This window comes from Prionailurus bengalensis, chromosome B4 (genome assembly GCF_016509475.1).
Source record: "Prionailurus bengalensis isolate Pbe53 chromosome B4, Fcat_Pben_1.1_paternal_pri, whole genome shotgun sequence".
Taxonomy (NCBI): domain Eukaryota; kingdom Metazoa; phylum Chordata; class Mammalia; order Carnivora; family Felidae; genus Prionailurus; species Prionailurus bengalensis.
In genome coordinates, this window is record NC_057358.1 from 94281926 (window position 1) to 94294602 (window position 12677).

The 12677-nt window shown below is 44.0% G+C and overlaps 1 protein-coding gene across 1 annotated transcript; it reads right to left on the minus strand.

Annotated features, from left to right (window-relative positions):
* Positions 1–5545: 5545 nt before the first annotated feature.
* LRRC10 (leucine rich repeat containing 10) lies at positions 5546–6771 on the minus strand. The gene has a single exon (XM_043564979.1). The coding sequence runs from the start codon at positions 6681–6683 to the stop codon at positions 5844–5846; it is 840 nt and encodes a 279-aa protein (XP_043420914.1). The 5' UTR covers positions 6684–6771; the 3' UTR covers positions 5546–5843.
* Between the last annotated feature and the right edge of the window lie 5906 nt (positions 6772–12677).

Genomic DNA, 12677 nt, shown 5'->3' on the forward strand with positions numbered 1-12677 from the left:
TTTAATCCTATATAACTTATTAGCCATTTAATTTTGTTTAGTGAAAGTACTCATTTAATTTTGTATAGTCTACTGTCTCTTATATAGGAAACAATTATGGTGTAAACATTATTTCAAGTTTGAAAGAGTCCTATATTACTTTTTAAATGTTACTTTTGAGAGAGTGCGTGAGCAGAAGAGGGCCAGAGAGAGAAGGGGACAGAGGATCTGAAGCGGGTTCTGTGCAGACAGCGAGCCCGGTATGGGGCTCATACTCCCCAACCATGAGATTGTGACCTGAGCCGAAGTCGGCCTCTTAACCGATTGAGCCACCCAGGTGTCCCGAAAGAGTCCTCTATTTTAAAAGTTGCTTGTTACAAGCTGCTTCTCAAGGACCTTTGATGCTTTAAAGGGTAATACCCTCTTAAAGAATATGGATGTGGTTAGATTTAAGCATTACTGATTGTTGTTTTGTTAATGCTTTTCGGTTTTGGCAAATGGCCGAGAGGAGAGAGAATGGGGATAGGTATGTACTTGGTTAATGGTTTAAAAGTGAATTTAGTTTTGGAAGTTATTTTAATGCATCGGTGTATAGCAGAATGCCCAAGAAATAAAGTGCAGCAGTAGGTTATAAGTTTTTACAGGGTATCTGTGCTAGCTTAATGGAGAGACATTTTATTCCCATAGAAGAGCAAAAGGGTTTTCAAGGAAACACTGATAAAATAACCTGTTTCTGTTGTGTTTTTGTTTTTTGAAGTAGGCTCCACGTGGGGTTTGAACCCATGATCATGAGATCAAGAGTTACATGCTCTACTGATTGAGGCAGCCAGGTGCTCCCAACCTGTTTTGTTTTTGTCTAAAAAGTTTGTCTCCACATTTTAATAACTACTTTTGTAGAAGCTACTGAAACTAGGAAAACTTGGTTTTCTTTGTTTTGGTACTAGTTTATGTCTTCTAACATTCACATAAAGGAGGGACTTTTCCTGAGATTATCAAAGAGAATTGCACTGATCTTTTTTTTAGTATATCACATCATGACATCAGTTTTCAGTTGGAACAAGTGAGCATATCATGACCAAGAAAACCTACAGGTTTCAGTGGAAGTGGGGTTAAATATCTGTCTTGAGGTACTAGATACCCTGGAGTAAGATCTTGATCTTTAAGGATACTTGGGCATGTTTTCTCTAAAGGTCTTAAAAAGAATACAACAATAAATGTTAATCTAAAAAGAGGTAGAAACATGGGAGCTTCATTGTTACATCCAAGAATAACCCGTGCCTCTCTACCTCTTTGAATTCATATCCTTTGAAGCCCTTACAGATGTATTCATAAACCGAGATTATCTCAAGTTTACAAATTTTAATGTCTTTTCACTTTCAAAGGTAAAATAGCAACCTATGCCCCTCTATAATTCCTCTAACAGTTTTAGGATAGAGTTTCTTTTAACTCAAACTGAATATGGAAGCAGTTTTTTGCAAAATTTTTGTGATATGGAATTAGAGGTTCGGAATGTATGTTAATAGTACCTATATAAAAAATTGAGTAGGGTTTTTAAATCCATTCTAGGTACGCGTGTGTTGACTAAAACTAAAATAATTTTTAAAAATCTAGGTAGCTTTCCGTTTTTCTTTGAAGGATAATATGTATACTGGTAATTCTTTTATTATCCTTAAGCCAGGATCCATTCTTTGCCTGCTGGGAGGCCATGGGCCCACTTAACCTTTGCTGACTGTCTCACACCTTCCTGTGGTTTAACTCAGGAGGTACTGGCAGGACATGGGGATAGGCATTCGGCATTTTCTTCCTCTGTAGCTTGCTCTTTGGAGATGACTGCATCCCTGTGAGACCTACCACTACAGCCTCGCTGGTAGATCTTCTCCCCCCCTTTATTTTTTAAAGTTTATTTTGAGAGAGAGTGCGTACACACTCGTGGGAGAGGCAGAGAGAGGGAGAAAGAATCCCAAGCAGGCTCCGCACTGTCAGGACAGGGCCCAATATGGGGCTTAATCTCACAAACCGGGAGGTTATGACCTGAGCCGAAATCAAGAAGAGTCAGACGCTTAGCCAACAGGGCTTCCCCAACACCCCTGGTAGCCTCTTTTTTCATGCCTTTTAGCTCTTAATAGGTGAAGGTAACATTTCCCTGTGCATCTAGCCTCACGGGTGGCAATTGCTACACTAGCTGCCTCAGTATTATCTTGAATCCCCTCTTCTCCCAATCTTGCCCAGCAGTAGTTCTTTGCTAAGGTCTCTCCATGTAAGTCATATGGGGTGAATGCATTTTCTTGCCAGGATAAAATGCATTTTCTTGCTTTGATAAAAGTCAACAGAATACTCTTGTGCAGAATCCTTTTCTTAAAGTCTGCCTTGTCTTGTACCTATTCCAGTGTATTAGATCAGTGAAAGTGTAAAGAGGACTTAACTTTTTTTAATCATAGAATTACTATAGAATGTTTCAGGTTGTCAAAATAATAAGGACAAACCAGATTTTAGATTTCTTATTTTTTTATTTTATTTTTAATGTTTTATTTATTTTTGAGAGAGCACGAGTGGGGGAGGGACAGAGAGCAAGGGACATAGGATCTGAAGTGGGCTTCACTGACAGCAGAGAGCCTAGCCTGATGCAAGGCTCAAACTCATGAACCAGGAGGTCATGACCTGAGCTGAAGTCGGCCCCTCAACCAACTGAGCCAGGCGCCCCATCAGATTTCTTATTTTTAAGTTGAGCAACACCTAACACTTCTTTCAAAGGTTTATTGAAAAGGTTATATGAATTAACTTACACAAGACTCTGAAGATAGTACCTGACTGCCCTACAGATGTGCTCCATAAATGTTTGTCCCCCTACCCTGTGGGCTGGCATATGATAAAATCTCCAAAATCCAGGTAAACGTGGAAGAATTATACTAGGCACTGAGAATTCAAAATTTGTTTCTTATTCTGCAGAAGTGGATCCTCTAGAAAGGAAGAAAAGCATGTAAATTTAAGTTTTATAAATAGCATTAATACTCTTTCTACAGTAGTGAGATTATAGGGCGTATATATACAGTGACAAAAAGCAGAGAGTAATGTCCAGCAGACACATGCCCGTGTCTTCGGTTCCCATGCCTCCTGCCTCTCAGGATACATGGGTTTTGTGTCAAGAAATAGTCACATTTTCCAAGTATGTACCTTGGTGATTTTGCACATTCTAGAAGAACAGGAAAAGGGCAAAGTATATTCATTTAGAAATTGAATAAATCCTTGGTAATCATGTTGGTGTATTTTCCCAGTTAGATAAGCCAGAAGCATTTCACCACATTGTTGTTCTTTTTCTTATATTCAAGACTATAGATACTGTTGCTGGAAATTTTACCGAGCCAGAAAAGGCCTTTTTGTTCTATTTGCATCATGTTTTTCCCTTCAACCAAAGAATTAGACTGCTTGTAAGTAGAAATACCATGCTGCATGGTGTAACACTTCATAAAAAGAACATGTTACGTAAACATTAGCTGTCACCTGCCAGGCACTATTCTATGTGCCTTTTACACAGTAATTTGGTTAATCCTTACAGTGCCTTCAAAGATGGAAATTTGCCATTTTACTGATGAGCAACCTGAGACACAGACGGTAAGTGACTAGGAAATGGCAAAGCTGGGATTTGAACTCACGTAGTTAGAAAGGCCATGCTCTTTACCATCATACTACACTGCTGTATTACTGTGTGTAGGATATGTGCTTCTAGTTAAAATTTGCATATAGTTGATTTTTAGGGTGCAAGCCCACTTTTGAAGTGTAAAATTATGAACTGTTAGTGATGTTGCATTTCAGATAAAAGATTTTAGTGGGCATCATTTGTATTTAGAGAAGCTAAATAAAATTCTGTATAAATTTCTCTGGTGCATAACATTTTGTGTTTCAGGGCTTTTAAAATTAGGAGTAAAGTTACATTTGGTGCTTCATTTCCCCTTTTTAACTTTGTAATTATGTCAGAATTTCAAGAAAACATCAGAGAGGTATGGAAATGTTAATATACATTTACATGGTTATTTTTTTATAAGACTGACTGAAACCCTATAGTGAAAACATTTTTGGATAGCAAAATCAGTGTTGAACATTTAACCATTGTTTGGGAAATGTTCTGTATTATTTTAGAAGAAAACCATTTGTGTGCCAAATGTTTACCATTTGACATTTGATTCAGACCACTTAGCTCATTAGATCTGTTGGCTTCATGCTGTTATATGGCTTTAGCCTACAGTTGTACTGGAAGAGATGGGCACATTAATCTTTGGAAGAGGAAGACAGGGTCAAAGGTAAAAGTCTGAGCCATCTGTAAGGCTGGCTGTGGACCCAGTTCGGAGGCAATTCTGTTAGCATAAAGTTTTAAGCATCAACAGTATAGTTTTGTTTGTCATTAGGCATGAAAAAATAAACTATAAATCCTAGCTATGTAATGGGAATCTGGACTCATTACGAAAGGAGTTAAATATTTGAAAACCTATAACATTTAAGATTAAAGGGATCTGTTAGCAGGCTAATCAGTGGGTTGCACATATTCTACAGACTGGGAGGTGGTTTAGCAAGAAATATTTATGGTAGGAAAACATGAAAATAGTCTGCTGGGTAACGTCATTCTAGAACCAAACTTTGCTAAGATGCTTTTATGGCAAAAGTAACTTTAAAAGCCAAACACATGTAAGTTTTAGTTATGACACTTTTTGTGACCTTGTGGGTTCAAGAACATGACTGTGTTATTAAATCACCCACAGACAGCAGTATCTTTAAGGTTGATGTATTTGTGGGAAGAAGAAAAGGTCACAATTTACTTTTAAAAAAATGGCCAAAATGTCTAAGTTTGTACACTGACCATCAAAAGGCCCTATCTAGAAAAATCAAGTAAAGGCTAAGAAACTGAGGCTAGAGGCAGAAGTGTCTTCTATATACCACAACCTTCAATGCAGATTTCCAAATGCTTGTTTCAAGTAAACAGATTTCTCACCTGCTACCTTTAACCTAATATCCTGGAAAGTGGTTTCCCTCCACGGAAGGGGATTCAGTTCAGCTCTTCGTAAATGTGAATAAACGGAAGGGCTCTACGGAGGCAGGCAGGTTTACAACTAGGCTCGATTTTAATAAGACCACATTGCCAATAAGAGGTTCTACTTTCTGGAGGACTTGTAGTATTATAGTGACAGTAAGCAGTTGAGAGCAGACCTGGGGTCAAACCTTGACCTTTAGGGAAAACCAGCTAAATCAGCATGAACCACTGTCAAGTGTATAAGGTGGCAGCCGTACTCCACCAGGAGGCATTTTCTATCAGAGGTCCTCAGCATTCACTCAACTGCAGGGGAAAAGCTTCATCTTGAGCCTTTGCAACAGCGCGGAGTCTGAGAGTCTGACTGACTAGGTAGAAATGTCTTTTGTAAGTGGCCTGAATTTGTCCCTATTTTCATATCACTTAAGGTCATTCCTAGTAAAATATATCCTGCAAAGGGCTGGAGCCAGGCCACCTGAACTCTCAGGTGAATTCTTTAGTAAATACCTTATTTGAGGAGTTCGTGAGCATCCTGACCAGCCGCTTGTGGAGTCGAGAAGGACAGAATGTCCTAGCCCTTCGTACTCTTCAATGTTGCAAAATACCTATTTGGAGGAGCTGATTTGCTTGCAGAGAGTGAGGCCGGCCATAGCACCCAACTTCACTTTGGGAGAAATGTTGGCCAGAAATTCTCCCTTAATGTGAGTGAGGCGTTTCTTTGGACTTGCATCACTCCCCACTGGCAGAGCATCCTGTGTGTCCCAGAGCAATCCTGTACCCTCTAAAGGAGAGATCTCCAGAAGATGCTGGAGTCGGATCCTTGGCGTTGACCTACGACTGAAGCTCCTCAGGAGTTGGGAGGAAGAAGTAGAGGAGGCAGGACAAGTGCCTCTCCTTCCTGACTTTCCTCCGTGGCCAAGGCGTAGCGTCTGGCTTTTCTGGGGTCAGGCTCTGGCGTCTCCTCTGCCCATCTTCCCACGCGGCGCACGCCTTTGGCCACCTTGGGTGCGTTCCTGCAGGGATTGTGGTCATAGATGACCAGCTTCAGACTCGACAGGTGGGCCAGGCTGGGGAAGTAACGGATGCTGTTCCTGTCCACGTCGATCACCTCCAGGAAGGGCATGTGCAGCAGCACGGGGGGGAAGTCAGTCAGCAGGTTGCCTGAGAGCCAGATGGTCCGCAGCTCTCGGAGGCGCTGGAGCTGGCCTGGCAGCAGACGCAGAGAATTGGAGCCGGCATGCAGAGTCTTTAGGAGACTCAGCTCGCAGACCACCTCCGGCAGCTGGGTGAGGCAGTTGGCCTCGACCCACAGGGTCCGGAGATTCTGAAGCAGGCTCAGCTCACTGGGGAGGTCGCAAAGTTTGTTGTTACCCAAGTAAAGGATGCAGAGCTGTTTCAAAGTACACACCACCTGGGGCAGAGCCTTGAAGTTGTTGAAATCCAGGGCCAGGATCTGCAGATTCTGCAGCTGCCCCAGCTCAGGAGGCAGGCTGTTGAGGTGGTTGTCACTCAGGTAGAGCTTGACCAGCTCCCGGAAGGAGCACACGTGCCCGGGGAAATGGCGTAGCTGGGTCCCACTCAGATCTACCATCTTGTCCACGGGCATCTCCCGGAGATCTCTGACCACGTAGTTCTGACAGCAGTCAGCAGGGATGAAGGCCACCAGGGCCCTGATGGTGTTCCCCATGAAGAGGCCGGAGGCAGGGTGAGCCCCAGCCCACCGACTCACCGACGGGGCCCACTGCGGGTTGGCGCTGCCGCCGACTGCCCTGAGGCCTATTTTCCCCTCCCATTATAACCTGGGGTTGGCGGGACAAAAGCCAGTCACTTCAACAGAGAAAAGTGCTCGTGATAGCGACTTGAGTGTCGGGTGACAGGCCCAACGCACGGGGTCTGGGGAGGCCGGGCCTGATTCGTGTACTCACTTTCAGTCACCTAAGCCCCAATTGCCTTTATCTACATTTTTCTGTTTGTTTGTTTCAAGCTGAAAATAGCTTCACTGTTTTTTCTAATGATAAAACAGTAAGACATCATGTAAAGGTGTAACAGGAGAAAATGAAAAACATGCTCAGCCATATTCCCCAGGAATGAACACTAAACATTTCAAGGTATGTCCTCCAGCTTTTGCTACAAGTAACCAATTTATTAAAAAAAAAAAATTCATACTGCTTAAGAGTCTTACTTTTTCATAACATGGACATATTTTTGTGTTTGCGGGTATCTACACAATTATTTTTAACACCTGTATTCCATTGTATGGAGGCATCGTTGAAGTGTAAACAGCTCTCTGCTGTCATCTATTGGCATCTAGATTGCTTACAATGGTCACTATTATAAATATCCTCGTACATGCACTGTGAGAGTTAACCACTGATTTCTTTAGGAAATGGGCTTAGAAGTGTTCCTGGGTCAAAGATACGCATGTTTGTTTTTTTTAATTTTTATAATGTTTATTCATTTTTGAGAGACAGAGACAGTGCAAATGGGGAAGGGCAGAGAAAGGAGGACAGAATCCAAAGCAGGCTCCAGGCTCCGAGCTGTCAGTACAGAGCCTGATGAGGGCCTCAAATCCACAAACTGTGAGATTATGACCTGAGCCAAAGTCAGATGCTTAACCAACTGAGCCACCCAGGTTCTCCCCACCTCCTTTTTTTTTTTGAGAGAGAGAGTGTGCAAGTGAGCGAGGGTCAGAGAGAGAGAGGGAGAAGGGGGGCTCACCCGAAGTGGGGCTTGAGCTCACCCGATGTGGGACTCAAACTCACGAACCGTGAGATCATGACCTGAGCCAAAGTCAGATGCTTAACCACTGAGCCACCCAGCCGCCAACAGGCGTCCATTTTCTGAACTCTTCATTCTCACCAGGTAATAGTTTTCCATAGTTTACAAATTTGCCTTTGACAAAAGACGAGTGGAAAAGCAGAAGAGAGGGAAGAGGAAAGGCAGACTCCCGAAGCTTAAATAAATGAGGATATAATTCTCCAGTTCATCTACAGCAGATAACAGCTAATTGCCCATCAAAGGTTTGTGATTTTCTTCCACAGTGTCCAGTTGTGGGAAGCAGCTGCCAAGCCAGGACAATTTCTAGTATGAGTCTAGGTCAGAGAGTCTAATTCTGGCCAATGAAATGTGGGCAGAAGTGATACCTGTCTCTTCTAGGCCTGGCTCATTTAAAACCAACCCCGCCTACCTCCACGCTCTCTCCATCTGCCTGCTGGATATCAACACCCAGGGTGACCTTAACTGCCACCATGTGGAAGTCACATGTTGAAACTGACAGGGCCTTGGTCCTTCTGGATCCCTGGAAAGGTTAACATTCCTAACACCCTCAAAGCTTCAGGTCAATTCTGATCTTTCTGCGAGTACCCTCTTGTACTGTTCGAAATCTTTTTGTTTGAATGTTTTGTTTTGTTTTTTAACTATAGACATCTATTTAAAAACCATTCCAAATGAGACAATCCATCAACCTGCCTGCTGTATGGGAGAGAGCCGGGGCTGGGGGAGTCTCAGCAAACTCTTTACCATCCTCCAGTGCCTTTGCTGGTAAATTGCTCCTAATAGACTGAGCGGAGCAGAAGAACATTCCGCGGGAATGGCCATTCCACAGAGCTCTTTGGTGATGCAGTGCCACCACCCACCTTTCTCCTCAGTCACAACTGAAGCTGGTGTCCTTGGACTTTCTCCACACTGAAAGTCAAAGGCTGTCATCTCGAGGCTCCTCCTTGCTGTGTTGATTTTTACTATAATAAATGGCCTCTCAAAATGAACAAATCAGGAGACTCTAGATGCTGGAGAGGATGTGGAGAAACGGGAACCCTCTTGCACTGTTGGTGGGAATGCAAATTGGTGCAGCCACTCTGGAAAACAGTGGGGAGGTTCCTCAGAAAATTAAAAATAGACCTACCCTATGACCCAGCAATAGCACTGCTAGGAATTTACCCAAGGGATACAGTACTGATGCATAGGGGCACTTGTACCCCAATGTTTATAGCAGCACTCTCAACGATAGCCAAATTATGGAAAGACCCTAAATGTCCATCAACTGATGAATGGATAAAGAAATTGTGGTTTATATACACAATGGAGTACTATGTGGCAATGAGAAAGAATGAAATATGGCCCTTTGTAGCAACGTGGATGGAACTGGAGAGTGTGATGCTAAGTGAAATAAGCCATACAGAGAAAGACAGATACCATATGGTTTCACATATGGATCCTGAGAAACTTAACAGGAGCCCATGGGGGAGGGAAAGGAAAAAAAAAAAAAAAAAGAGGTTAGAGTGGGAGAGAGCCAAAGCATAAGAGACTGTTAAAAACTGAGAACAAACTGAGGGTTGATGGGGGGTGGGAGGGAGGGGAGGGTGGGTGATGGGTATTGAGGAGGGCACCTTTTGGGATGAGCACTGGGGGTTGTATGGAAACCAATTTGACAATAAACTTCATATATTGAAATAAATAAATAAATAAATGGCCTCTCGACAAGTACTATGCTTTGCCTCTATATTTAGCCTGGCCACTGTGACCACAGATGGTCATGAAACAGCTGCCCTGTTGTCCCTAGAAGTAATGATGACAATGATTGCCACCTGTTATTATTTGTAACTAATTGGCTAAACTCTAAGCACTGTGCCAGGGGTTTACATATACTCTCTCTTCTTGGAAACTGCCAGAGAAATATTTTTTATCCCCAATTTTCAGTTGAGAAAACTGAGGGTCCGAGAGGTTGAATAATAACATCAAATATTTATTGAGCACTTACTATGTTCTGGAGGCAAGGAATCTTGTGGCTAACGAGATAGACAGGATAGGACCTTGTCTCACAAACTACACAATTCCACCAGAGCCGGGGTGGGGTTCTCCTCCTGGAATTAAGGTCCCACCAGCTGACAAACTCTGGCCTCACACTCAGAACTTCCACTGGGCGCTTTAATGCCATCCCCTAAATACGAGCATGGAGCTAAGGATAACCAAATGGTTAAGAAAGGCCTTTTGTGTGGACGGAGACAGAAATAAGCAGAAGAAAAGAAATCAAGAAAAAAAAAAAATGGAGAAAGCAGATTGTAACCAGCCACACTACAGTATTTTCAGAATTTGTCCTGCCCTCATTTTTCATGCCTTTGTGTCAGGTTTAAAGTGAATGAAACGTCCCTTGGGAAGCGTGGAGGGTTATGGATTGACCATTACCATGATTGTTTTATTGGCCCATCTCGACAAGGGGACAGCCTGCAGATTCAATGGCATTTAGGTTGCTTACATTGTGTCTGTGAAAGACCCACATGTCCCTCTTCACAGTCACTGGAAAGACCACATCCTCTCTGGCCATAGATGTCTGTGAGTCTATCAAATGGGTCACATGACCCCTGTGACCCCAGAGGGCTCTGAACTGGCTTATCTAAGGGACAGGTGGGAGATGTTCAGGGCTCAGTTTAAGGACTGAAGTTGGTGATAATCTCTGAAAAGGAATGTCGGAACGGTGGCCTGGGTGTAAGAAGGCAGCAGTTTAAAGCAAGAGATAGGGGAGACAGGCCTGATCCTGACAATGACTAGTTCCTGGGGGGTTTGCAAAGGGCACAGCCTCCTATTGCTCAAGGCACACAGGGTTGTGATCTTGAAGCTTCCAAAAAGAGCACTGACCACGTCACCTCTGCCCTTCATCTGCTTAAATATCCACTGTGCCCTTCCCGACCCCCACCTACCTGTTTCCCCCCTGTCGGCCACAATGCCTCCTTGTGGGACCATAGAAGCCCCACCTCAAGTCTGGGCAGGGGCTTCTGATTCCCGTAGAACGAAACCCAGACTCATCAGTGAGGTTTACAGGACCCTAGAGGATGTGCCCCTGCCCAGCTCTCCAGCCCGCTGAGGGCTACCCTCCTCCTTTGCTGCCTCCTCTGGTTCATCGAATGTGCCCACCTTCCTCCTCATTAGGGCCTTCCCCCCTGCAGCCCCCTTTGCCCAGAATGCCCTCCTCCCCCGCCCCTCCCCTCACTCTTACTCATTTGTGCTGTTGCACCATACATGTCGTTTCCCGACCTAGTGATTTTGCACCGTGCTGACAGTACTCCCCTGTAAAAACTTACTCATCACCCATCTCCCCGGCTGGATTCTAATCCCCACTCAGCACATCGGCTGGGATTGGCTTCCTGTTGAATCTGTCGTCTCCGCCTCCGTACCTGGCACCTAGCTGGTCCTCAGCAAGTGGCAGTAGATGAGCTGATGCTAATCGGCCGGTGAAGTCGGCCTTGATTTGCCCACAGAAAATTATTATTATTTTTTTAATTTATTTTTGAGAGAGAGAGCGAGCGAGCGCACAAGCAGGGGAGGAGCAGAGAAAGACAGGGACAGAGGATCTGAAGCAGGCTCCTCGGTGACAGCAGCGAGCCCAATGTGGGGCTTGAACTCCCAAACTGCGAGATCATGACCTGAACCGAAGTCACACGCTTAACTAACTGAGACACCCAGGCACCCCACACAGGAAATTATTTTTAAGTACTAAAGACAGCACTAAATATAGGAAAGAACACAAATTTAACTTATTATCCCCATCAGCACTGCTATAGATAGTATCTTGCGTAAAAGCCTTGAGTTTTACCCACACACCCACTCCTGCTGGACTGCAAAGTCCTTGAGGCCTGTCCGCTCTGCTGCATTCTTAGCACAATGACAGCACCTCGGACAAAGTGGGCAGTGATTTATTCCACAAATAAGCGATGAACTACAGACAAAATTCCCTGCCTTCCTGGAACATTTGGATGAATGAATGAATGAATGAATGATGTATTACTTTCAGTTTGATAACAGAAACTCAAACTGCTAGTAGCCAGTAGCTTGACAATATATATTAATGAGTAAATAGATTTTTTTCTACCATTGATCATCATTGAGGTTAAGAGACGGGGCTCTGAGAAAGATTCAGAATTTACTCAGAATAGTTGACCAGATCACATAGCGTTGGAAGCACCCAGAAAGGAACTCACATTTGCTTGGTAACCTGTAGGACAAACTACCATTTTGTGCCTTCCGGAGCACAGTGCTGGGGCAGAGGCTGAGGGCTTGCTCTGGGGTTTCAGCCCCTGACTCTGGAGCATGCTGAGCCCGCTCTGCAGACAGGTCCAAAGGTGGATTCCAGAGTAGCCTCCCAGAACACTCTGAAGTTCATTAGATGTTCTGTCAGCGCTGAACTGCCGGAATCTGTTCAATAGCAGCTGCTGAGCTAAGACAATTATTCAGAGACAAGGGAGCTTCAAAAGTGAGCAGTGCAGTGAAACAAAAACCCTGAAAGCGTTCCATCCACTCACCGGCTGGAGAGCCCGGGGAGAAAGGAACGCGATTGGAAAAGGCAGCCTTTTTCCAGCTTGCTTGTGAGTGATAGGAAGGAACATTGGCCTCGAAGGGATTCTGCCTGGCAACCCTTAGGAGCCAGCAGCGAGGGGATCCCTGTTCTGAAGCTGGGTTTCTTGACAGCCTGGGGTGATAGACCTTGCCCGTGATTACAGGTGAAGGCCATTTCAGTGAGCCTCTCTGCTTCTCTACTTTATGGAGGGTAGGATTTGCTACCGGAACTCAGATCAGTACTTTCTATTTCACTGCAGTGTTTCACGGCTTTGTCAGGTTTAATGCAACTCTGGGAGTAAATAGGTCCTCCCAGTTTGTCGACCTTGGCCAGTGGTTCTTTTTTTTTTTTTTT

Excerpts from the sequence above, each read along its gene's own strand:
- LRRC10 (XM_043564979.1), bottom strand. The coding sequence starts at position 6,683 with ATGGGGAACACCATCAGGGCCCTGGTGGCCTTCATCCCTGCTGACTGC.